The sequence below is a fragment of the Aulonocara stuartgranti genome (genome assembly GCF_965226115.1).
Source record: "Aulonocara stuartgranti genome assembly, chromosome: 12".
Classification (NCBI taxonomy): Eukaryota; Metazoa; Chordata; class Actinopteri; order Cichliformes; family Cichlidae; genus Aulonocara; species Aulonocara stuartgranti.
The window spans coordinates 2,307,983-2,334,684 of record NC_138948.1 but is presented as its reverse complement, the minus strand read 5'-3'; the positions used below and the strand labels follow the sequence as shown (position 1 = coordinate 2,334,684).

Genomic DNA, 26,702 nt, shown 5'->3' with positions numbered 1-26,702 from the left:
AGAGGCACACAAACAGAACACAGTGTTCCTGCTGCTGTTCTCACAGATGAAAACCACCTGGTTTGGTTTATTCAGGAGCCTGCAGTGCCCCCTGCTGGCACTCAGGAGTAAAACACCGACTCCTTTTGCCTGCTCCTGGTCAAACACTCACCTCTCCCATGCTGTGGAGCTGCAGGGCCAGCGTGCGCAGGTGATCCTGGCTCACCAGCGGGTTGATGTGCTCCTGCACGTCACTGACAAACTGCTGCCACGACATCAGCTGGTTGGGTCCGCTGAGCTTCCTCCAGGTCGGCAGAACGGCCAGCAGACGCTCCGACAGCAGCGTCATCGGACTGCACCTCTGCAGAGACGGAGAAGGAAGCGGCGACAATAAACGACCACGCTACGTTTGTTCAGGTATGAGGACATTTAGAAACAAGAGGACACGGGGAGTGAGAGTCTGCAGAGCTCACGGAGACGACGCTGGCTCGAAGCTCCTGCAGGTGACTCCTCAGCAGCTTCATGTCTTTAGAGTTTGAGGCTCCAGCGTCCATCACAAACAGTTTGTCACTGATCTGCAGGTCGTTCCCAAACCTGGACCGAAAACCAAAAACACCAAACTTTGTAACAAATCACTGAAATCTGTGTGATTAATACGTCTAATTTATTCTCTGCAGGGATTCTTTGAGGTCGCATCGACTGTCTTGACAAAAAGCCGCTCGCTTTTTTACTCATCAACATAATCTCCACTGACTGACGGCACTTTAACTTTTTCAAACATAAACATCAAAGCAACATTAAAAGATTCTCAAGCTCTCCTCACTCTAGATCTGGTTTTACAAAACATTAGCTCTGCTGTGTTAGCAGTGAAACTGCTGAATTTGCTATCTGCTGTCTGATCAGTAAGGCTGAGACGTACGCTCGCTGTGACCGGATCATGTGACTGACGTGATTTAAGCTGGCACCGCTCGGTGCAGTATGGAGAGGAGGTGCTCTTCACCTGTTCCTGACTTCCTTGAGCAGCGCCCTCTCTTTGTCGTAGCTGAACTCTCCGGAGAACGCTCTGGGAACGTCGGCGAGGTCGGCGTGCGTCGCCACCAGGACGACCGCGAGAGGCTGCTGGATCCGACCACCGAAAGCTGAAGAAAAGTTAAGATTGTGAACCGTCACAGTAGACAGCTTATCATGATCAGGTTGTGTAACTGTCTGGCTGCTGCAACAGCAAATGTAGTTCCCACAGCCTCGCACGAAACTGTTTAAATGAAGCTTCAAAAAGGCCAAACTCTTGGCGAAGTATCAGTGAAAACTCATATTTTTCTCCAATTACTCAGGAAACAAAGACTTTCAAACCTGCCGACTCTCTATCGTTGCAGCTTCTACTTCCTGTCTGCAGATCTGCTCCTAACCTCAAACAATCGATGTTTTTAAGAAAAAGATTAAAGTCGACCATCCACCGACCGCACGAAGGCAGTAGATGGTTGGTCTGCTTACAGATGCTTTCCTGCGGCAGGGTGAGGGCCTTCAGCAGGTTCAGCCAGTAGGTGATGTGGCCCAGCTGGGTCTCGTACGGCTCCTCCAGGCTGAACAGGACCACGTGGATCGCTGTGACATCGTTGGCCGCAAAATAATCGTAGGTGCAGTAGTAGACCGGGTTTCCAGAAAACTCCCACACGCTGAAATCTCCCACGCCTACAGAGAGGGAGCCGAGTGAGCTTTGCTTGAATTTCACACACAGGTTTAACCGTGAACGTCCTCCGCGGGGATCCTCGCGGCTCTCACCGTGGATGTTGGCGTGCTGGATGTCGATGGCCTTGGTGGCCTGTTCGTCAGCCGCAGACAGAGCGCTGTGCACGGGGGAGAAGACCTCCAGCACGCCTTTGGTCAGGCTGGGCTCAAACATCATGCTGCGACTCCTCACGCTCACGTTCTCACAGCCGGGGTACAGGTTGGAAATGCTCACCGACACTGAACACAGACATGGAGGAGAAACCATGACAACCACCGGGACTACTTTCAGTTAATGCAGAATTTTTACTGATTTTTATTTAGCAGGGACACACAGGAGAAGCAGAGAACCTGCAGCACTATATTGCTGTTAGATCAGGGAATAAATCCTGACTTTTGGCTCCACAGTTTGAGCGGTGATGGTGTTTAAAGACACAGCGGCTGGTTTCTGCTCTCAGAGGTTGTTGTTCTGATCTCTGCTGTACTTCAGCGCGCGATCGACTGTGACTAACGCTCAAAGTATTTCAGATTAAGTGCAGATGTCTCTCTCTGCTGCAGCAAACACATCTGCATCATCTTTACCAAATAACCGCCGCTTGCAAACACAGGGGGGCGCCATTTCACTGCTAATGAATCCACTCTGCAGGGACAGTTTGGATTTTCGGGACCACACCTACAGCTTGTTTTTGAGGTCTTAATCACAGTAAAATGACATCCTGGTCTTTGGGTGATCACAGACATCAGTGTGACATCATCGCTGGTGTAAAGAGCTGGAGGAGAGAAGATGTTTGAGACGGACGAGTGAGCGTCTGCGCGGATAAATCGGGGAAAACGCCAGACGCATGATGGTTGTTCACAGCACAGCGAAGGACAAGTCAGAAACTCAGGCACATCTGGACACACATCCACAAAACAGATGTTTATTTCATCCGAATGTTTTCATTTCTGATGGGATTTTATACTTCAATAAAGAGATTGTAAAGTATTAGTGGCTGCAAATCTTTTAATTCCAGTCGTTGAGAGGCCAAAACCTTTGTTAGATGTGCATTTTGTTATAAACCCGTGTGTGTGTGTGTGTGTGTGTGTGTGTGTCTCGTTTTCCTCTCTGCACTAACATAAAAGCTGCCTCCGCCGTTTCACAGTCGGCTGTCACGGCTTCAGTTTGAACATGCGACGACGATGATGAAGACTTTATCCTCCACCAACTGGCAACTGCAGAAAACAATGAACCCATCTCATCTTCTCTCATCCTAAACGTGAGGAAAATGTTCTCACGTCCTGGTTTTTGTGATCGGTGTAAAATGAGTGAAATCCTTAAAGCCAACAGGTTCCGCTCATTTTCTCGACGTGGAGAGAAAAAGCTGTTTTCATGCCGTTTAACGTCGGGCAGTTCAGAGTTCAGTGAAGCGAAGCTGCTCATATCTTCTCTCGCTAACAGGCCTAAAAAGAGCGCTCCTTTTACCGAGGAGCACCTTTCACGACGAGGCCTCTCGTTAATGGAGCTCCGCGACATTTCAAAGTTCGCTACAAATAAGGAAATAAAAGAATATATCAGCGCACGCCGAGGCTGAAAGCCACAAAATCAATATGCAGCGTTCAGCGGTCTCGGGAGGCGACGCTAAAATATCGACACTTGTGTTTCTTTGTCTTTGGCTGGATTCACGTCACGTATCGCTGCAGAAACAACAAACGGTCGATACGGACCAGCGCTGACTCTTTGAGACGCCGGCAGGCTCACAGACGGAGGAGTCGGCTAACGCACCTGACCGTTATCAGCCCGGGCGTCACGTAATGGCTGCAAGCGGCGCATAACAGAGCAGCTAAAGGGGAGAGGAGGGCAGGCAGGCAAGACACTGAACACGTCGTCACTGCACTTTCCTGAAAACCACGAACACCTCACAGACCTCAAGATACCCGAGCCTCAGAGCAGCACCTGAACGGTTTCCCTCAGCAGACAGTTGTTCCATTTGTGCTCATCTATCATTTACTCCAGAGGACATAACGAGGAGAACTGATCAGCTTTTATCAATTTCACCCTGTGAGATTCAAACTGCATCTCAGTACGAGACTGTGAGGGCTCATGTTCATGCTCACATGAGCAGCAACAACAGCTGCGTCTACAACGTGGATAAAACAAGACATTTAATAAAATGACTCACGCTGAAGTTTTCTGAGACAGATGTGCCAGGGAGACGCCTCCTCTGATTAACTGCACTCCTCACAAATAAACGAAGGAGTCTCTGTGTGTCTTTCTTTGCTTATCCCAACCAACATTGGCATGTGTAGCCGAAGGGTGATTGGAGGGGGTGGAGCCTTTCAGAGCTGTCACCAGGTGACACACACCTGTCTGTACCTGCACAAACTCAGGATCTTCTTGCTGTGAGGGGGCGGTGCTAACCGCTGCGGCAGTGAAAGCATTAATGCTGAGCTGGTGACGACGCGACTCCACCTGTCTGTCACCTACCGGGAGGTTTGGAGTTGACGGGCGAGTTGGGGTGCCGGGCCGCGTTGGTCATGCGCGTCCTCCTCCTCCTGAAGAAGCTGCGCAGGATGCCGCACTTCAGAGACTCCAGCAGCGTGCTCTTCCCGGCTCCCGAGTGTCCGAAGAGCTTGAGTTTGATCCGGGGCTGGACCGTCTGAGTGGGCCGCAGCTGCTGGATGTAGCTCAGCTTGTGGTTGTCCTGACCCAAAAACACACCACAGAAGAAGACATCGACAGCTCAGGTCACAGACACCTGTACACGACTCCCACAAGGCCCCAAAAATCACATGACACATTTCAACTAATCAGATTTTGTGCTGCTGCACATTATGTCAGCTTCAAACTGCAGAAAAGCTTATTTAAAAATACACATCAGCGTATTGTGTTGAAGAGATATCAGCTGATGTGGAACCAGAGCTGGGCTGTACTTTAGCTCAACGCCACAGGCAGCAGTGTCAGCTCCATCCAACAAATTCAGTTCATTCAGTGTTATTTACACAGCGCCAAATCACAACAAGAGTCGCCTCAAGGTGCTTTATATTGTAAGGTCGACCCTACAATAATACAGAGAAAACCCAACAATCATATGACCCCCTATGAGCAGCACTTTGGCGACAGTGGGAAGGAAAAACTCCCTTTGAACAGGAAGAAACCTCCGACAGAACCAGGCTCAGGGAGGGGCGGGGCCATCTGCTGTGATTGGTTGGGGAGAGAGAATCAAAATCACTAAATCGAGCTAAATGTCACCACTTAGCTCTGCGGTGACATCGCAGCTGCAGGTGAAACTCTGCCCCCTGGTGGTGACAGAGAAAAGTTTCATGCACAGGTTAGCTATCTCACAGCTGAGCAGGTGAACCATAAACTGAGGATGTGAGCTCCGCCTGCAGGCGTCTGTCTACCATTCATTGGACAGAGTGGTTAAAAACAACGCAGGAAGCTTAAATGCTTTTATTTTGGTGGATGAACAGGAGAGTTCCTGTGACTCAAACAAAACGTTCCATATCTTATGTGTCTATAAATACTTCAGTTATAAAACATTTAAATGTGACAGCATTGAAACGCCGTGGCTGTGAGCGGCGTTACAGGAGACGCTTTCTTCCAAACATCATCGATTCTTCGGGCTACGAGGACGGTTTTTAAAACTGCTCTTAATGTTCTTGTAAAAATGAAACAGTGACTCAGCCGCAGGAAACATTTACAACAAAAGCCAGCTGCTTGCTCACGCCGCCGTAGATCTGACAGCTCGATGGAGCCGTTTAAGACGTTTCTCTAACCATCCAATGAGTCACGCATCAGAAGTGGCCCCAAACGCTGCGAGCGGATACGTGGGATGTGAACGCGCTCCTAATCCCACCTGGGTTATGCTAACGTGTCAAAAAATAATTCATTTCCAATTTCAAAACGTGTGATTCACAGAATCCGGCTTTAAAAGTTCTCGTTTCAAGCCGCCGGGTTTCTCCCCCTCTTGGTTCTCGACAAGTCGGCCTTTTCAAACGTGCCAAAGTGTCTGAGATTAGCCCAGCATGTGCAGACGGCGGCTGTTTTCACAGCTGCTGCTTCATGTTTTCACCGATTCTCAGCAGGTTTTCTAGAAAAAAAGAGACGTCGGCATCACGTAGCTTTAGACGAGGAGTCTGAGCGTGTCCTGGTAGCTGTGACCGGGAACACCGGACGCACACACGCCGCTGTGGAGGGTGAAGCTGATCGTCATGGAGATGAAAGGTTTGGCTTTCACCGAGTGTTCGTCCTTTCACCTGCACGTGTCGAGCAAACTGCGCCCCAAAGTCTAAAAACGCCGGATCGCTAAAATCTAACACCTCCCGTCTTCCCGAGACGTCTCTCTCCACACCTCTGCACCGAAATAGACCAAGTGTGACGACTGTGAAGCCCGACTGTGCCTCATCACCCCCACCATCATCATCATCTGCACTTCCTAAACCGCGTTCACATCATCACATCATTTTTTTTATAGCCTCATTCTTCAAACAAGCTCAGCTGACACAACTTGGTTGAACACATCAGTCCAACTCGAGCCTTTTGAGCCTTCTTCTTCCTCTTTACCTTTTTAAGCTTTCCCAGCAGTGACACGACGTGCTCGTGATGTTCGGCCGAAGCCAAATCCTCCGCCGTCTTTCCATCCTGCAGGAGGAAAACAAAAAAAGTCAGGTCTTTAGTAAACATCACATCTCCTCTGGCTCCTCCTCAGCTCCACTGAGGACATTCGTTTTCTGGAGTTTTTATAATGAAAAAGGAGCTCGAGCACAAAAAAGAGCTTCCTGTTAACCAGTTCAGCAGACGCTGCTTTTACTTTAACTGAGTGTTTCCCCCAAACTTACATCACGTGTTCAACCAGTTTAGATCAGAACCAGCAGATACACAAATCATTTATATTTGTATATTTATTTACTTGTTCATCATAACAGGAAATTCAGCAGATATTTTGTTTTGATCGACGCTGACGTCTGCTGTTAGTGATTTATTAGTCAGCTGCTTTCATTTAATGAATGTTCTCCAAAAACGTCGACATTTACATAAATCAGATCGATGCGCCTGAAGTGACCTTTATTAGTTATGACAGTTATTCCTCATCACGCAGCGTCATCTCTCAGCTGATGTCAGTGGATTAATTACACGCACGCACACACGCACGCACACACACACGCGCACACACACACACGCACACACACGCGCACGCACACACGCACGCACACACACGCACGCACACACACACACGCACACGTTACTTTCCCTCTCTGCTCCAGCGCTCCGACACAAACGCCACATTCCTGACAGCGTTCATGTATCTGTCACTGTCCGGCTTGGCTGACGCTCCGCTGGGAAAACCTGCACGGACGCCTGAAACGCCCACAGAGCGCCGCCGCCTCCTCCCAAACAGCTCGTCGTGACGATCGGACTTCGACATCGTCGACCTCCCGAGCCGACTGGATTGGGTAAATGAAGTCTGAGCATTTAGACGCGTGGACGCTCTCGCGGTGCTCGCCTCACACAGATGGCTGAGTGTCACGATTATTACTACTGATGCCTGGCAGTGACAGATGAACGGCTGGCGTTATGTGAGGAATATTAGATCATCCACAGTATTTCCAGCCCAGACTAAATATCTGCTGAAATGGAAGCTCGGGAACGACGAGTAACGGTGAAATCGCAGAGGCTGGAATGATTTGGAAGAATATTTCAGCCTCCACAGAAAAACCAGGCAGAGATCACAGAGGCACCGTGGAAGGTTGTCCTCCCTGACACTGAATTATACATCCCAGTGTGCGCTCCAGATGAAACATGCACAGCACATCAGCTGCCATACAATATTAACATCCCGGGAAGGCAGAGAGGGAAAAAGCTCAGCGCGGATCGTCTGCTGCTGGAACCAGATCAATTCAATGGAATGAAAGAAAGAACATAATGCATCAGGATCGAGCAGAATTAGATTTGAGGCTCTGAGACGAGTTTCAATGACGGACAAAAACACGTTACTTCTGATATCGGCGGAGAACGCTGGAAACATCTGGAAATCATATCTGAACAGGCTGAAAACATCTGCACAATAACAACTGAGGTCATGTTGTGAGCTCTGGCAGGAGAAGCAGGGAGGCGCCCGTGATGGAGGCTGACGCGCCGACCCTGACGTGCTGAAGGTCTCTTTCGGTCTTTGGCTGCTTCTTCGCTCACTGTGAGTCCAGTTCTTGTACCGAACATTTGACACGAGTGTTTTTGTTTGTTAGAGACTTCAAACGATCAACATTAACATTCACATAAATGAAATTTTAGCTCGTGACATAACTCTTTCAATTACGTTTGATTTATAAAATCACGATAACAGTTCTTCATAAAACCACTTGGATCCTGGACGCGGCTCGGATGAAGTCATCTCCTGGCCTTCGGCGTGGAGAAGCATCAGCTCAGAGCGCTGAGCTTTGAACGAGAAATAAAAATCCTTTCGGATCTAAAACGATTGGACATGAACTCCCACTTATCCGTAAAGTCAAACCCACTCAGGGCTGAATGTGGAACCGTTTGATCCCGAGCGCTTGGATAAAAGCTCTCAGCCCGCGGCTGCTGAAGCCTTTAACGCCTCACCTGCCGCAGACTCGGCACAAACGTCTCTGTGCAGTCACCAAATCCACGCTTGGATTCACTCGTCTTAAATATCTCATCTGCACAACAACGAAGCCGTTTCTCCTGCTCGCTTTCTTCTGCCTTGTGCAGCAAACACAGTGACAAACAGGAGTCTTGCTGCACAATCTCCTGAACACAGCTAAGCGCTCGTAACGACCCCAAAGACGTAAACTACAGGAAACGTCTTTGGAAATTTAACATTCTTGAAGTTGTGCTCACAGTTTTTTACTTCTTGGACTTTCAAAGAGAAATTTTAAAGCCCCCAAACATGTTAATAACTAATGTTTAAAATCCTCAGCAGACTTTTCATTTGATTTAATGGTGCAGCTCTCAAACTGCCAGCTGGGATTTAAATGTTCTAATAAGAGTTTAAGAGCTCAAAGCGAGAGACTGTGAGGGAAGTGGATGGGACACTGCAAGGAAGCTCATCAGGGTTCAAGAGGTCGAAAGAACTTCAGTAACATGAAGAAAGAAGAAACAAGGAGAAGGTTTCGCCTTGAAAACCTCTGAGAGGATGAGATTATTAAAAAACAAACAGGTGGTGCAGCTGAGCCGGGCGGAGACGAGGGCGGAGGTAAGGGAACGATGCCAGAAGAATTTCCCAGTTTTACTGAGGATTCATGAGCGGCGCCTTCGTCTGCAGCCCCAGCAGAAAATGAACAATCGCCACGCAAACAATATCTGAACAAGCACGGGAGCGACGTTTCAATTTACATACTATATGAGGCGTGTCGGCGTGGACCACGCCCCCACCATACTCGAGTCACAGATCGCAGCAGCTTCACGTGTGAACACATCCTACAGACCAAAGGGCTGCACTGGGTTTGTCAGTCTCATCACGATGATGACGAGGTGCTGCTGCACCCGCCCGAGCGGTAAAACAGAGAGGTGCCTTACGTTGGTGACAGCGTCGATGTTCGCTCCGGCCAGGCAGAGATGGCGGACGACCTCGAGGCTCCCGTTGTTCGCCGCCAGGTGGAGCGGAGTTCTGCCGGACTGTGACGCACAGAGGAGAGAGGAAGCAGCACACGTCAGCGCCGGACACGGTGAAAGTCACGCACACAATCATTCATGTTCGCTTTGACACTTACAGGTTATTCTTAATAACTGAGGCTGCTGAGCAGAAATGCTCGAATAAGGATTCCTGAAAACGCCAAAACCTTCTGAGCGTGCTCAGTTTAAATGTTGAGGCAGAAGCTTTTTAAGAAGCTCACATTCAGTTCTTTTCAATAAATCAATAAATAATCTTTGCGTGATGTCATACAGAGCAGATATCTGATGGTTTTCTCAGGTACACATCTCTCTATGAGAAGCCCCACCCACTTCCTGTTAATGAGGAGCAGCCAATCAGAAGAAAGCTGGCAAAAATAAAACGTTGCTCTCTTTAAGCTGCCGTCACTGTAACACAAATGTGGAGGAAAAAAAGTGACACAAACACTGAAATCAACATTTATCACATTTTCTAAACAAACACTGAACGGCGTCCCCCTCTTGCCTCGCGCTAACTCGGCCTAATTAAGCGCACGGTCGTGCTTCGGCGGGCTGATCGGCTGCTCGCTGTTCCCGCTGCGGTCGCTCGGCCTGAAGAATAAAACTGCTGATTAGAGCAGGAACACAGTGCCCTGAAAACAACGCTAATTACTGTAAACACCATATAATTGCCATCAATTTCATACCACAATATCTCATAAATCCAGAGCAGTTCGATGTTGATGTTACAGTAAAAGCTTTGGGATTTAATCAGAGCTCAGTGACGGAGGTGTTTCAATCCATTCTCCTTTGCAGCAGTTTGGAAGAACATCCACCCTGTTTTTGTGATGCTGCAAACTGAGCTGGAGACGGTTTCAATCCCACCCTCTTATTTCTCTGCTCGGTGTCTGCAGCTGACAGCAAAGACCGACCCAGAGTCAGCAGCCTGTGATTCGCTGCTTCACACGAGCTTAAAAGAAACGAGCTCCAGCTGAGAATAATGCATGAACCACGACGTCTCTGGCAGCGCCGTCTGCTCCCGATGCACATCGCCTCCCTGTGCGACGCTGAAAACACGTTTCTGCAGAAAAAGCCGAGAAAAGCTTCCCCGTCGCAGAATCTATTTAAATGTATGGTGTCAAAATAGAAAGTAGAATCAGAAACATGCGGGAGGCGAGAGGACGGGAGCTTCAGAGGTGTGTGAGGAGGGCAGGAGATATCAGAAGAAAGACGATTTTAAAATATGTCAGCAGAAAACAGCCCATACCTCTGTAAACATTACACTGCGTTATATTCTACTTCCTGTGTTTTTATCAATGCTCCACCTGCGATTAGACCTCATTTAGCTCCGCTGCAAAACAACGATCTAAAACACTCATTTAAACTCGTCTTATTTTTCTTCAGCTACATTTGCTCTCAGGTCAAACTATTCTAACTCCTTTACCTATGAGAGAGTTTCCTCTCATTGGCCGTTCCTCACAAACCGAACAGCAGGTGGGCGGAGCTCTGTGCTCACACAAGTGAGGCGACCATATTAGTCTGTGAGAGCAGGGATTACTGGCACAGACACCTCATCATCTGAAACTGTGGTCAATGTGGAGCAGGTCTGACTCACAGCTGAGCTGATGGGGTTCGATTTAAAGGAGTCTTCTTCGTGAGGAAGATTACTTCATGGATCTCACTTCCTGCAGAGCGTCAAGCTGAGTGTGGTTCGGTTAGCTGTCGTTTACTTCTGCTCTTCTTGTGCTTCTAAGACTCCTGTGACAGTAATGCAAAACGCTCTGCAGCCCATCTGCAGCACGATCCGCAGGGTGAAGGCTGCAGCGCCGAGGCTGCTAGCTCAATCACTCAGGTGCTGTTGGTCACGCAGAGCGTGTTTTATAAGACAGAGACACGTTCGGCCTGACTCATCAAGGTGCTGTAACACATCACATAACACCGGCATCGCTGAGCTGGCGCTGAAGTAGATGTGCTTGAAGATTATGTAAGAGGAGAGTAAAAACAGAAAGCGTATTCATGTTAACGGCATCGGGACGAAAAATAAAAACCCCACACATTAACATCAGTGTCTGAATGTGAGGGAGGGGGCGGAGCGCAGAGTTAGGAGGAGGTCCTTCACCTCCACTCTCAGGAGGACAGCTGTGTCTGAAAACTATGTGATACCACCAGTCCTCTCAGCGCGGCCTGGGAACGCCTCAGGGAGCGTATCCGGGCCGTCTGGGGGGAAGTGCTTGCACTCACCTTGTTGGGGAGGTCGAGGCTGGCCTTAGCATTGCAGATCGCCATGACAACGGGCAGGTTTCCATCCTTGCAGGCGATGTGGAGCGGCGTGTTTCCGTGGCGGTCCTGCTGATCCACTTGGCAGCGGTGTCTGAGGAGGCAGCGGACCACCTCCACCTGACAGCGACGCACAGCCAGGTGGAGAGCTGTGTGGCCTTCCTGGAGACACAAACACAGACGGGTCAGTGTCTGTGACCTGCACAGGTGGTGAGACCTGTGTGCTGTGAGACCTGTTAGTCAACCCTCGCACAAAAACACGTAAAAGTAAAATGTGCCAAAATAAATCAGGCTGAGCTCTGGTCACCTTGTCGGTGGTTTCCAGCTCGGCTCCGTGCTCCACCAGGCACTCCACGATGTCCACGAAGCCGCGGGCAGAGGCCGTCAGCAGCGGGCTCTCCCCCTCGCGGTTCTTGGCGTCCACGTGGCAGCCCGCCTGGCACAGAGCTCGGGCTACCGGAGAGTAGCCGTGCCAGGCAGCGCAGTGCAGCGGCGTCTCCTGCTCCTGCAGACAGAAACGTGGAACGCAAAGATAAAACCCCGCGGCCCTCGAACAACCCCTCGGTTCTTATTCCGATGCCGTCGCTGCACTCGCTCACCCTGTCTGTCAGGTCCGGGTTGGCTCGGATGCTGCACAGGTAGCTCACCACATCCACGTTGCCATAGCGAGCAGCCACGTGTAGCGCCGTCTCGCCGGACTGGAGGTGACCAACGGCCAATATGTTAATAACAAAGCAGCAGATTAAACTAGCAGTAAGCTAGAAACGATCAAATTGTGTCATAAAAGTCAAACAAAAGAACAAAAGAAGCGACTGTGTGTCTGTCGCTCACACCCACCTGACTGACACACGTGACGTCTAACACGTCTGTGACACGTCGGACGGTTCAGATAAAAACGGTTCCTATGAAATCTCAGAGTAAAAGTATAAACGCAGTGACAGAGACGAAGCTTTGCTGGTGTCCGGAGGATTCCCTGGAGAACCTTCCTTTCAGCTTCGGGAAGTGAAATGTTTATTATTCCAGGCGCTGGTTGATTGCACGAGCTGCTAGACGGTGATGAGAGATGATTGACACGCGTGCAAATTTTCTCTTGCATGACAAAAACAATGTGTGAAAGACTGGAGGAGACGACACGCGGCACAGCCTCTGTTTCCATCTTCACCCGAGAGCAGCGAGCGAAAGAACAGGGCCGAGGATACAAGCAGCGGGAAAGAGCTTCCTCGGAGGGCGGTCCTCCATCACCCATCAGAGGAGCAGGTGGAGGTAGCAGGGGGCCTCTGTGATCCTGACACCATAAGTGGGAATGCTGTCTCCAGTTTAGATTCTGTAGTTTGGTCAAACATCCCAGATTTTCCGTATAGTAGCCAAAACCTCCAGTAGATGTTAACAGGGAGCAGCGGACTCACCTCCCTGCTTCTTGAAACACAACACAGAGCCAAATGTTTGCACTGCATGCACAGACCGTGGACAGACCGTGCACAGACCATGCATACCAAGCGTGGACGCTGTGGATGTTGACTCTGACTAGAACTCTGACTCCGCTTCTGTTTTCGTTAAAAACTGACCCACGAGTTTCAGACTTGGGGCTGGCAGTCAGCGTAAACGCTCGTTAGCGAGACGACGTGTTTACTTGTTTCTTAGAGACTGAGTCACTCTGGAAAAAAGGAAAAACCCTCAAAGAGCGGTTTAATTTGGCGAATTACATAAAAAGCCGCCGCAGATTCACCTTGTTATGATAAACCTGAAAGGTCCTTTGGCTTCTCTGTTCTCACAAAGCAATTATCTAGTTCCACACAAACGCCTCGGCTTGTGATTTGGGGTTTATTGTGTAATAAAGAAAGATGAAACTTTAACGACGCCTGGACGGGAGCTGGAGAGTAATCAGCAGAGCGCGTGCAGCGCAGATTAGGCTCCGCCTCAGCGTTCGCAGACAGGAAAGGACACCTCGTGAAGATCGGAGAGACGGGAAAACGCTTCTGGGATTTTGGACGCCCAGGCAAGGCACGCCGAGGCTGCACTAGCATCGAAAGCACACAAACACACACACACACACACACACACACACACACACACACACAGACGCACCAATCCCATCTCTCCCTGCAAGGCCTGTTTCCATAGCAACAGCAAATAAGCTGATAAAATGCCAGAGTAACTGGTTTTCTCCACAGGTGTGGAAATGTGAGAGTGTGAATGTGTAAAGCTGTGTGTGTGTGTGTGTGTGTGTGTGTGTGTGTGTGTTTGTTTCTGGGCATTTCAAAGTAATGCTTCTCGAGGGGTTTGTGGGTAGGAGGCAGTGAGTAATTGCTGACAGATAACAGAGCATGATGAGTCGTAGTAAGTGTGTGTTTTTCCATGTGAGTGTGAGACGTGCAGAGAGGAAGGACCTGCTTTTCTACCTTATCTTGCACATCCAGCGGGCACTTCTTGTCATGGAGGAATCTCAGGGTCGCCACGTGGCCGTGTCTCGCCGCGTAGTAGATGGCGTTGGCTCCGCTCTGAGGGTTGGAGAGAGAACAGCGTTGCAGGATTTATCCCTGACCTTTAGTAAAGAGTCTGCAGCCACACGATAGGAACGCATCCTTGGACAATACTGTGCCGTGCTCTCTAACACGGGATCGTTCTGAGGATGTGCTTGGATGTTGGGCTCAGACACAACGTTGAAGCTGTGGTTTCTAAACGGAGGAACGAGATCAAAACACGTTCTTTCATTGTTTCTGTATAAAGTCATAACGTCTCTATATAAATCTCCTGAACTCGCTGCACCGATGATAACAGAATGAAACTTTATTTAATGGCAGCCTGATGCTGTAAGTCAGTGTGTGCAGCATTAACCTGATTTCATGTGTGGCACTGAAATCAAATCAAAGGCAACGAGATCGCTGCGTCCAGACTTCAGAGACGTGACGTCGACCCTGGTGTGGGTCAGCAGCTCCAGACGTCTCTTATTTTCTAACATCTTGGAAAACAAGGAAGGACCTGCAGCTCGGTGCAAGCACAGAGTGACTGCACGCCACGATGAAGGACGTTTGTCAGGGAGAAGCTGCTGCGGATGTTCAGCTGCTCACAGAACTTCCAGGAACTGTCGGCTATCGGAAGGGAAACGATTTCAGGCTCTGCTAAAGTCTTCCTCCCGTCTCTGACGCTTCACTGATGAAGATGCAGCTGTGACAAAGAGTTTTAGCAGCGGCACAAGTTTTGTGTTTGATGCACTTTGTTGGTTCTGAACAATCTTAAGCAACTTCATAAGTTTCAAAGAAACAAGTCGACGTCAGCTGTCACACGTGGGCTCTGACCGTGCTGCAGGCAGAGCCCGCAGGGCTAAACTCAACCCTCACGTCTACATTAGCTTCTGATTTTTCTAAAGAAGAAGATATCTCACACTTTTTCTTATTTCAAATTAAAATGTGTTTATAAGATATGATAGAAAACCTCTGAGGCACCACAACAGCATCAGTGCACGCAGAGCAAGGACGAACCGACGATCAGAGTCCATCCCAGCATTACTGCGTATGAAACAGCCAATCAGCAAAGAGGAGCGGCTCTGATCACTCGACTGTGTTTGATGTGTGTTTCATTTCTGTCATTACACAGGCCCAAATATTCACAATCATGAGAACCTTCATTATGCAACGTCGAAGCAGGTTTGTTCCCTGAAATATTGATTTTTTTATAATATTTGATTTTCAAAAAAAGTTTGCTGTTAGCATCTGAAGCTGTCCTGGTTCACAGCAGGGTCAAAGGTCAGCTGTTATGCGCCTTACAGCTCCTCCATGCAGTCTTCGTCACAGCAGGTCCGGCTCTTACCTTGTCGTGGGCCCGGATCTCCGCTCCTTTCCTCATCAGGACCTCGATGATCTGAATGTTTCCACAGCCGGCTGCGATCAGCAGGGGAGGGGTCCCGTGCTGCAAAACACACACACGCGTGTTACGCTTCCTGTTTATGTGTGAACGCTGCGTCTTTAATCTGTGCGGTAAAGCTCAATCTGACAGCCTGTAGTTACACAGAAAACGTGGCGAGGAAGTAAACGAGACTGAGGTAGGAATAATGAATGAAAATGGCGAGATGACCTTTTCTGAACGAGTCCCTGAGCAGAGACAGACTGAGCCGACGAGTCTGTCAGGTACCGACTCTGCCTCTGGTTGTTCATCCTTCCCCTCCTCATTTCTTTCCTCTTCCTATTTTCTTACACTTCACTGAGTTTAATGGCTTCTCGTCCTCACATCGCCCGCCAAGTCCTGACATGTACCCGACCATCAGGCTGCGCGGTGTAAAAACTAAGCGTGTTTTAGTTTCTGTGTAATCATGCCCAGGCTGTGCTTTGATTTATAAAAACCCATAAAACGCTCCCTCGGTGCCACAAACCGGACGTGAACACGCCTCCCTAACACGCTGCACCACGAGCACATCCTCCGCCCACATTCACTGATGTTCTTTAATGAAGACGTGATGATGCTTCACAATAACACTTCAAATCTGCAGATTTCACCTGTTTACACACTGCAAAAGTCTGCAGGTGGCAGATGAGCCTGGAAGCGACTGTGGGCCCGACTGTGGAAACATGCTCTGTGGAAACACGCTCTGTGGAAACACGCTCTGTGGAAACACGCTCTGTGGAAACACGCTCTGTGGACCGTCAGTGTTTAAAACGTCAGGCTGTTTTTCTTCTGCTGTGTTTTGGCTGGAGGACGGGACGACCTAGTTTCTGGGATGCTGGCAGCTTTAAATAAATATGGAAAAGACACAAAGATTTTTATGGAGATCTTTGAGACGATTCAAGCTTTCAATTTATTTTTTAATCAACTTTTAATCTGTCGTGATTTTGTTGGCGTTGGGATTTGTTGGATAAGCGGTTAATAAAGTCGAGGGATGGTTGTGTCAGACTTTATATTCCTGGGTGGATAGTCCACTTTGCTACGTTTTGCCTTGGATGTGAAAGCAGGATTGCCGTCCACACAGTGTGGAGCACAGCTCAGACATGTAACTCTGACAGCCAATCAGCTCTCTGCGTCGATCAGAGCTGGAACAAGCCGGATCAAACATCATCACAAACATCATTATGCAACACGAGGCTGCACAACAACTGAATAATTTCTCAAATTATTTGCATGATTCATCTGAATCTGGAGCACAGCGGTGCAATCCAGCCCACTGGATACTGTGAGACGTGCCTGCAGTGGAATAACTGAGATCTTCAGTTTAATAAATCGCTGCTCCCGCTGAGCCAGCGTTCCTACACAGCTGTGAAAAATGCCCGAAAAGGGAAAATTATTCCCTGATTTTCACAATTTCTTGGGATCATGAAGAATAAACAAGTTATTTAGTTATAAAAATTGCAAATGTGACGGTTTTATCTGTTTGAATGGTGACTTTGTTAAATGTGAACGTTTAAAGAAACGCCGCTCGCGCTCGCGCGAGTCTGACCCGTTTCCCAACCTCAGCACAAAGCCAACTCGTTACCGAGTCTTAACCTGGTCCCAGCGTCTAAAACTCAGATGGAGGCAGCGCATCCACAGCTCCACACACACGTCTCTGTGTGGATGACTCAGGGTGGCGCCTGCTTCACTTTGATGTATTCAGTTTTGAATAGAGACACTGGCAGACGTGCTTCTGCGCCACTACTTCAGATTCGTTGGGTTCAGCAGGAACGAGCTGAGCGTGTCTGTGCGTCACCTTGTTGGGCTGGTTCACATCGTAGTTGTTCAGCGAGCCGAGGAGATGCTGCAGACCCGGCACGTTGTCGTCATTTATGGCGTGGATGATGGCCTTCATCACAAAGGAGTCTTCCTCGTCCTAAACAGGTGAGAAACACGGTTAAAGACATTTAATCCTCTGCTGCTCACTTGATCTAAACCGAGAATCCAGCGATTACGACTCTGTCAGCGACACGTGACCCGGTCACCTTCAGCCAGAGTCAGCCGTGCAGCGCAGCAACCGGCCGTGCCGCCTCGCTGCACAAAGAGACGACGATGAGCGAGGCGAGGAGGCAGCGAGAGAGCGAGGCTGATGTGGCGTTTGCTCAGCCAAGCTCGACTCTTTGGCCGCATTCCTCAACATAACCTCGCTGCTGGGCGAGCCGTGACTAAAGCACCTCGGAGAGCTGCAAACAGCACAAACATGCACGAGCGGCGAGGCCCTGCTGGGAGCTCCATGCCCACCTCGATCGCACACACGTGAAAAAGACCTCCGGGTCTCGTTGTGACCTCCAAAATACACAGAAATGATTTAATAACTGCAGTCAAAGAAGCGGCCTTCCGACTGCGACGGTAACCACACTCATCCATTTATTCATCGAGCGGTGATGCAAGCAGACGCTCAGCAAGAACGAGCTCTAATCACATGAAGTCTTTCTGCTTCACATCGCTGCCAAGTTCAAATGTTTTTATCCAAACTGCAGAACAAATACCTGAATGTGTGATAAAAAAAACAAGACAGACAACAATCAAAAGGTTCATTTGAGGAAGAAACCACAACAGTCCTGCAGGAGCATGCAGGAATAATGAGCTGTCTGAACTAGCGGAGCTGACCTCGGTAACATGAGCTGAACACATGTAAACACTGCAGCTTCTGTGAGAAACTTAATTATTCACAAAGCCGTCCCAGCAGGCCGGGCTGTTCTCAGAGCACGAACACCCACCTGTACCTGCTTTTCAGGTAAGTCACTAAACCGTGGAACTGCCTGGAAGTCTCCATCAGAGAGCTTGTGTTTGTTACCCTGAACCACAGGGGGCGCTGTGACCTCACCGTGCCCAGTCCTACCTGTCAGGTCACCTGTGACGGCAGGAAGCTGCTGTGTAATCCTTTGATGACATAACAGGGCCGGCCTCGGCTGCTTTGTGAATGATTAAGCTCCTCACAGAAGCTGCAGTGTTTACATCTGTCCAGCTTATCGTGTCGACTGGAAACGGACACGCTAACAACATAAAAGCCTCCGTGTGTCCGAACAAGCTGACTCATCATTTACCGCAGACGGACGCACGCCGGGAGCCTGGAAACCACACACACACGTTGGGTATTCATGACCTGTGGGGACATCTCACTGACATAATGCTTTCCCTGGACCCTAACCATGGAAAATGAATTCGTAAACCTCAGCCTGACCCATAACCAAACTGTAACTAACACTCAAACCCACTTTGAATCTCAAAAATGGCTTCAAACTTGTGGGGACCAGGTCTCCATAAGGGCTGACGGTCCCACAAGTACAGTAAACCTCCCAACAAAGACACACACACACACACACACACACACACACACACACACCAGGAATGAGGAAAAGATGGTTTTCTGCCGTCTGTCAGGCCACAAATACCTGAGCTGTAACTGAACATTCAGTCAAACTGAAAGCGCTCGCGCTGCACGTCTCAGTTACTCTAACTCTTGGCTGGAGATAAGGACTGACTTCAGAGCTGGAGCCGGTGCATGAAGCTGAACGTATTTATGTGCTGCTCTGCTGGTGTGAGGCCCCGTCTTACCAGCGTGTCGTCGCTGCGGGCCACGCTGATGTTGCTCCTGGACAGGAAGGAGCGGGACAGGCGGTTACATAAGGAGATGAGTCGGACCGATTGCTGCAAGAGACAAACAGAGAAGACACGGGGTCGGTGAATGTGCAGAAGCAGAACAAGCTCACGTCACGTCACGTTAAGGATCCCCGCCGACAGGCAGGAGAGCGATTTTCTGCTCTGGTTGAGTTCTTTGCTCCGATTCATCGCTCGTAACCCGCTGACCTGCACGTGGATCGACCTCACACGTCTGCAAATGTTCCAGCTTCACGTCGATGTTACAGATTATATATCAACCATCATCACCAGAGAGCGAACTGATGACCTCAAATGATCAATAAACACATAAATGATTTTGTCCAATTAATAAGAATTCATTTATTAAAAGCAGGTTTTCTTTGTGTCGCTGCAGTTTTTTATTCTTCCCTCTGAATTTCGAGATGAGCCTGAGCTGCGTTTAACGTTTGTGTGTTTTGGAGGTTTTTGTGTATCAAACATAAATAAATCCTCAAAGATGAAGGTTGCTGCAAAGCCAGGAGCTGCTGTGAGTCACCAAACAGAAGACAGAAACATGGCGACAGCAGCGCCGCAGCTTCAAACGCCGCTGCGTTGTGTTGGCTGGGAGCGTCGCCGGGTCAGCTGTGACGAACCGAAGCAGACACGCAGTAAAGAAGCCGGCGGTGAATCTGATGGCTGCGGCGACCCCGTGGCGATCAACAGTGACAGCGAAGCACCAATGAGGAGACTTTGTAGCAAGAAGCTTTCAGAGTGCATCATGGGAAATGTCTTTTATTGCTCCTGAAGCTTCAGCGTGAGCGTAGAAACCAGTAAGATGGAAAACTCTCACCTTCCACTTTCTCCTGGCTGCAAACTTTTTGAACTTCTCCATGTTGACGGCCGACTCCTTCCTGCTCAGAGCCTGCTGAGTGTCCTTTGGCTGATTATAGGAAACAAAACGAGATAAATGTTAAAGTTAGAAAAGCTCGGACAACAAAATCCAAACGCTGACATCAGTCCCACCTTGATCCAGGGGTGCTGCAGGCTGTCCTGGATGGTCATTCGCTTTCTGTGGACAGAAAAGGAAACTCGATGATTCACCATCAGATGTTCCAGCTGCTGCGGTTCAGCTTCGGTCTTTTTCTTTGTGCATTAATGCTGATTATTTTCTGTTTTACAAAGGAAACACACAGTTGGGATGGAGACACGAAGCCTGACAGCAGCAGGACTTTCATTTATCTCCTAATTGTTTTCATTTGAGTTGCTTTAATCTGAGGCAGTTACAGGTTATAGATGCATTTTTGGTTTTATTTGTAAAATGTTTTGTGTGCTTTGAACCTGCTGCCCTCTGTTTGAACCTGCCAGGCTTCCTGTGTGGGTTTACTTCCTCCCACAGTCCACAGACACCCACACCGGGTGAGTGTAAGCTGGCTGTAGGTGTGCGAGCTGTGCGTCCGTGTCAGGCTGCAGCCTCGGCCACGTCTCTGTGCGTCTTTTAATAATTGCTTGCTGATATTACACAGCTGACCTTTGTCGCTCTGCACCTAATGAGCAATAAAGATATAACTGCTGCTCTTTGTTAACCTGGAATATTCAGTTTCCTCTTTCGATGCTTCTCTACGCGGCGTCTCATGAAAGGCGGTACCGAGAAACTCGGCGTGGTCGTCGGAGTAAAGGGAACAAATCTACGTGATGCACTTCGGTGCTACTTCCTGAGACAGACAACAGTTTGACAGATTTTAAAACGCTCACATTTCATCCAAACAAAGCAGAAGTTAACCTGACAGAGTGCTGCACCAACATTAATGATTAATATTTAGTAAAGCTCGATGTGCTTCAGGGACGGCCTCAGTCCAACAACAGCCCGTTGTTCAGGAAAGGTTTCCGTACGTCCTACATAGATTTTGGGGAACCTGGCGAAGGCGCCGCTTCCTCTCGGCTCGGCCCGATCGCCACCACATCCCCGTTTGCAGCCGAGGCGACTGCATTCACACCAACCACACAGGTTCCCAGATTTCCAGGCCTGTGCTGGTGCAGCTTTAACCCAGCAGACTTCATAACAGCATCTCTTCATTATCTTCTTGAATGCAAACCTCGACGCAGATCAATTAAAAGCCGTTCCATTACGAAGCGCTCGGCCCGTCATCTCTGAAAGCCCCATTAGGTGAAGCTGGTAAAGTCTCTCTGTTTACAGCAGCGCATGCCCACCCCTCATCGTCTCCTCTCTGACTTATCCAAATGAAATCATCCTCACACCTACAATTAATCACCTCTGTTAGCCCCCTCGTTCTCACGCCGTTGTTTTGAAAGGAGCTGGCGTAATTACGAGCAGAAAAGAGCTTGATGGCGGTAACTGTCCTCGAGCACAGCTGCAGCCATTCAGCTGTTGCTACAGCAACTCTGTAACGAGGGAACAGTCCAAACAATTTTAGGAGCCAGCGCCAAAAGGCACGGCGCCGAGCGAGGAGGCAGGCGTAGCTGGAATATCTGCAGAAAGCACCTATTCAATTTTCCTGTCAGCGTTTTAAAAGCGATTAAACGAGACCAATCAGAGAGCGATCATTTAGAAGTCAACGCGTCGTTTAAACGCTGCTGTTACAGCCAAGACTCAGAGCTGAAGACGAAATGTGTTCGTTTGTTGTTCAGCTGACTGGAGGAAATCACACCGTCAACCAAACCACCTCGAGTCAGGATACGCAGGAAGGCCTCAAAGCAGACTTGTGTCTGAAGGAGTCACCCTGCAGTCTGGCAGCTCTGCATGGAAACGTTTGTCGTGATTAAAGCAGCTCCTGCTCTGATGTGACTCTAAGGCCGCTTTGATCTCAAATACAATGGAAACAGAACATACTTTGGATCTTTGACGAGCAGCCTCGCTATGAAGTCTTTGGCCAGCACGCTGGTGTTGCTGAAGAACTCCTCATCGAAGGTGTAGTCCACCGCCGACACGTTGGCCAGAGTCTCCTGCTTGTTGTCGCCCAGGAAAGGAGAGGCTCCGCTCAGGCTGCAGGACGAGAAAGGTTAACGGAGAGGTCAGAAACGTGCAGGCTGGCGGGTTTTTATCTTTGTGTGAGGACTTTAACAAACCAGCTCTGCATCACATCAGGTGGAACCTTCTCTGACTACAGCTCAGCTGTCTTGTAATCACAAAGGAAGAGGAATTCTGATTTTAGTCCAAACGCTGATGAGCTTCAGCCCCTGAAATCCAAACTACAACCTTACAACGCTTTGCTGAGTGAATGTGATTAAAGAGCTGCAAATAACTGTGACTCGTTAGTGAAGCGTCGCTATCAAACACTCTCAGGGAAACCAGCTGGACCGCTCTCGGTGTGAGTGCAGGAATTTTAATGCACCTCTCCACTGAACGCACACACAAAGCAGATGCACTGAGGGGAGCACGTTTTAATGGACAGACCACGGCGCAGCACACGCAGGGCTGAGCAGTCGTGCACGTTAACGAGGGCTCGGCCTCCCGGACTTTAGCCCGTTAAACCGAACAGCAGCTCCCGACAAACCCGGCCTCCCCTTCTGCTCCGACTCCTGCATCCCGTCACCAGCTGCTAATTAACATGTGATCTGGGGGAGGCGTGGAGCTGGTGCAGGTCGAGCTCAGGCTGAGTGGAAATGTATGAATTTATCGACTGTATAAAGCTGCTCACAACAAACGAGTCATTGCGGCGGCTCGTTACGAGGCCAGGCGATACAATCGGCAGGGAAGTGTGACGTCAGGACTCCTGGTGACATTTTACCTCCTGGTTCTCCAAAACACTCGTGCACTGAGCACCAGGCCGAAATCAAGCCCTGTGACCAGCCTGAAAGCCAGACTGGGGGTCAGCAGAGCAGAGAGGCGCCACGTTCAGTCATATGATTCCAGGCTGTGTGGCGCACGGCACGCCAGGCCTGATGAAAGAGGAAATAAGAGCGCGTTTCATTACCCAGAGCACTGTTTATGATTCTGTGGTCATCGTGTCACGCTCACCGAACGCTCCCACACACACACACACACACACTATACATTACATTTGCCAGTGAGAGATGAAGAGTCAGCGCACCTCTCTGTTGCTCTGCTGTGATAAGAAGCTGAGAACAATCTATTTTCTACCTTGCCAGGCTGAGCTGTGACAGCTGTGTGGGCGGACGCCACGAACTGGGATGCATGTGTGAGTGTGCGTTTGTATTCATGTCTTTGTGGGGACTGGGTAGATGTCCCCACAAGATATCAATACCCCACGTGTGTGTGTGAGCACAGACACATTTGTTTGAGATTGTGTATCATGCAAACTGAAAAGCTTGTATTGTTTGCAGCTGCTTATTATTGAATATTCTGATGACACCTTTAGGTTGGCGTTGGGCATTTACCCCTTCTCCCGCTCTCTCTCTCCCTCCCTCTCTCTCTCTCGCCTTGTTTTGTTTGGCACGCTCACATGTTTGTGTAGGCAAACGCAACTAATGTGCGATTTGTTTTTTGGAAAAATTGGTGCAGGTGTCACTTTGAAGGATAAAGGTGCGCGGGAGCTCAGGAAGCCTTCAGCTGAGTACACAGAGAGGCGACGGGATCATCGAGAGCCGGCAGCAGTCGGCCGGCGGGTCGTCGAGGACGTGAACTTCACTTTTGCTGCTGAATTAAACTGTGCTGACACGTCTGCAGGCGACTGCTTCACAAACACAGAGCACACAAACAGCTGTCTGCAGAACGGCTGCTTTAAAGACCAAACTAAGTGAATTCAGGAGAATTTGTTGGATCTAATCAGACTACTGCGATCCTCCGAGCTCCTTTATCAACCCAACGACATGCTGATAAGATCAAAGCATCGGCAGAGCAGGATAACGTCCAGAGTCAATTAGCTTAAGCAGACTAGCCTCAAACAACAGTGCACGTTAGCGCTAATATTTAAGAATCAGAGCAAATAAAAGAAAAGTTTTCAAATATTAAAAACAGCTTAACGTGCGAGTTACATGCAGAGATTATCAGGACTGGGAAAATCCCATCTGTGGCTCAGAGGCAAATATCTGATCTGTTTAAAGTGTTTTAAATATTGTGACGAGTTTCCGCTCATTTAGGTTCCAGTGTGCGCGCAGCAGGAAAAACAAGCTTTTAATAACAGGGCTGTTCAGTGTGCCGGAGCAAACATCCTTCTAAAAAGGCCACTTCTTTAAAAATAATCAAACACTGCAGGAATTTACTAGTATAAATCAGTTTTATATTAAACAACCTTTTCCATCAGTGGATAATTGGACGTGCGATGAGAGTGGGTCCCATCACAGCGTGACAGTCGGCGAGCCCACAGGAAACGTGTCGCCGACCCTGTGACGGCTTCGTTTGGTGACTGAGCTCAACTCTTCCTCAAATGAAACCACGAAGAACAAAGAAATCAAAGAAACTGATGATGGCGTTGGAACAAAACGTTCTTCGGGTGAAAACCAGCCGCTGACCGTGGAAATCCAGCAGCTGTGGGCTGCATGCAGTCGACAACAACTCACAGCTTGATATTTAATACAAACACAATCACAACAGTAGCTCTCCGACGCCATCTTTAAAGCGCTCTGTGGGTGTTTGCTGGTTTGGGTGTGACACGAAGCGGCATCAAGAAAAAAGGCTTCGCACAAAAGAAGAGTCAAAAAGATCAAAGATGGAAGGAAACGCGTGTTTTAATCACATGATTCATAATCGCGGACACACGTGTTTGCTCGCAGCTGTTTCCTGTTAGCTCGTGAGCCCGTCACGTTTTATGAGCTTTTGAATTATTTTTTTTTGCTGCTAATTTCTGATGTTTCAGTGCATTTGAGCTCTCAGGGCCACCGTAGATTCGCCCACCGAGGTCAGAGAGACGCCGCTGAGATCGCCGCGTCTTGGCACTCGCTGCTGCTCACGCTCAGCGAGTGAACACACAGCAAAGTGAAACATAAAAACTGGTCCCTTCCCATCAGGTGTAAAAGCCGTCAGCCTGCATTCTTTCTAATGGCCAAAAGGGGGCGACTCCTCTGGTTGCAATAGAAAAACGAGCGGACGGCTCGATTGATCCTGTAATTATTCCAATTACAGTCAGACAAGCAGAGCAGGTTCAAAAAGCTCCATCGCTTACATACAGTTTATGCAAGAGCAGGTTTGCTGCGGGGTTGAGATACTCACAGGATGTAGGTAATCACACCGACGCTCCTGGGCGGAGGCAGGAGAGAGAAACAGAGTTCAGCTTTTCAACATCTCGAACATCAAACACCATGAAAATCCTCGATGTATTCTACAGCAGACGCACAGCTGGGATGAAGCTCTGCGTGTTTACTCACCACATGTCTGCCTCCAGGCCCAGAGGTTCGTAGTTGACGACTTCAGGAGCTGCGAGGAAACAGCAGATTGTTAGCAGTCAGGTCGGCACACAGACGTTACTTCTTCTCCACACTAATTCTTCTCAGAGTTTGCTGAGCTTTACTGGAGCGCACGATCGCTTTGGGCTAGGTTCGCTGATTTGTTTGTTCCTTCAGAGGTGGGATTTTTTTATGGCGCCTGCTAAAGCTGCGATTTCTTTTCTCCCCACTTGTCTGTAAATGTGTGAATAATCAAAGACAAATCACCGAATTCATTTCTAATCGTGCTGAAACAAAACATCCTTCATCTGAAAGAAGAACCCACAAAAATCAACGGGATGATGTCATCGTTTTTCCTGCAACTCCATTTATGGGCCAATCAAATGCTTCCAGACTGTAAACAATACGTTTTCAGCCTTTATTAGTTTATTATTGACAATAAATCAGCTAACAGTGTTTCCCACCTGCAGAAGTGTCTGTATATCGGTGTGGTTTTTACATTTGGGTGCAGCGCTGCGTTAGAGTACGTTTCATTACGTCTCTGTGTGGAGCTGTGACTGAGCTGCGACGCAGAGACGGAGAACAACTCGATGCAAATTGCAGCAATCATGTGTTAAAGGATCTAAACTACCTTAATTTCCTCCATGAGCCGTGCATCAGGGCCTCGCCTCTAACAGCCGACTGTGTTGGTAAATGAGCCAGAACAGCAGGGCGAACTACAACAACTAACTTCCTGTTGCTTTTACAGCCCCAGCACGCCGCCGTCAGTATCACACACTCACCTTTTCCAGCTCGCCCTGCAGCGGCCGAGCGCTGCGTTCCCGAGGCAGAGCAAAAACTGAAACTGCAAATGCAAACTGCAAAAGCAAGACCGTGGCTCAGGGGGTTGGGAAGCACATCTGTAACCGGAAGATCACTGGTTCGATCCCCCTGCTCTCTCTGTCCTGGTCGTTGTGTCCTTGGGCAACACACTTCACCAGCTGTGGCTACATCTGTAGCTGCCTCCATCAGTGTGTGAATGAATTGTAAAGCGCTTTGGGTGCCTTGAAAACGCTATATAAATGCAATCCATTATTATTATTATTATTCTTGGCATTTACATTTACATCTGCCATTTCATCTGCTCGCTTCATACCGGAGACGAGACGAGCAGAGACGAGCAGGATTCAAGAATCCTGGATTTTAAACAAACAGCCTGCAGGAGCAGCGAGAGCAGCCGTGGAGGGAAAAGCTTTTAAACTTTACTTTGACTTTTAACTTTTGATTCAGTTTTTCTGCCTCAGACTTTACTGAAATTTTAAAATGGCTTAAAATACCAACTCAGACGAGACTTGCA

General features: G+C 48.9%; 2 protein-coding genes across 5 annotated transcripts in view; one reads left to right on the top strand and one right to left on the bottom strand.

Moving 5' to 3' along the window:
* LOC309719139 (GTPase IMAP family member 8-like) overlaps positions 1-26,702 on the top strand; it is a 286,835-nt gene that overhangs the window by 109,773 nt on the left and 150,360 nt on the right. The window lies entirely within an intron of this gene.
* The window catches only part of dapk1 (death-associated protein kinase 1), a 61,960-nt gene that overhangs the window by 1,602 nt on the left and 33,656 nt on the right, over positions 1-26,702 (bottom strand). For all 4 annotated transcript variants that reach the window (XM_082554993.1, XM_082554995.1, XM_082554994.1 and 1 more), the window contains 20 exons: positions 25,349-25,397; positions 25,194-25,220; positions 21,915-22,067; positions 20,090-20,135; positions 19,917-20,006; positions 19,043-19,135; positions 17,241-17,360; positions 15,374-15,472; positions 13,966-14,064; positions 12,166-12,264; positions 11,874-12,071; positions 11,531-11,728; positions 9,218-9,316; positions 6,248-6,325; positions 4,169-4,385; positions 1,759-1,944; positions 1,471-1,668; positions 980-1,118; positions 453-573; positions 152-340 (listed from right to left, as the gene is read on the bottom strand). In XM_082554993.1, coding sequence (XP_082411119.1) covers positions 152-340; positions 453-573; positions 980-1,118; positions 1,471-1,668; positions 1,759-1,944; positions 4,169-4,385; positions 6,248-6,325; positions 9,218-9,316; positions 11,531-11,728; positions 11,874-12,071; positions 12,166-12,264; positions 13,966-14,064; positions 15,374-15,472; positions 17,241-17,360; positions 19,043-19,135; positions 19,917-20,006; positions 20,090-20,135; positions 21,915-22,067; positions 25,194-25,220; positions 25,349-25,397 — 2,498 coding nt within the window. The remainder of the gene's footprint in view (positions 1-151; positions 341-452; positions 574-979; positions 1,119-1,470; positions 1,669-1,758; positions 1,945-4,168; positions 4,386-6,247; positions 6,326-9,217; positions 9,317-11,530; positions 11,729-11,873; positions 12,072-12,165; positions 12,265-13,965; positions 14,065-15,373; positions 15,473-17,240; positions 17,361-19,042; positions 19,136-19,916; positions 20,007-20,089; positions 20,136-21,914; positions 22,068-25,193; positions 25,221-25,348; positions 25,398-26,702) is intronic.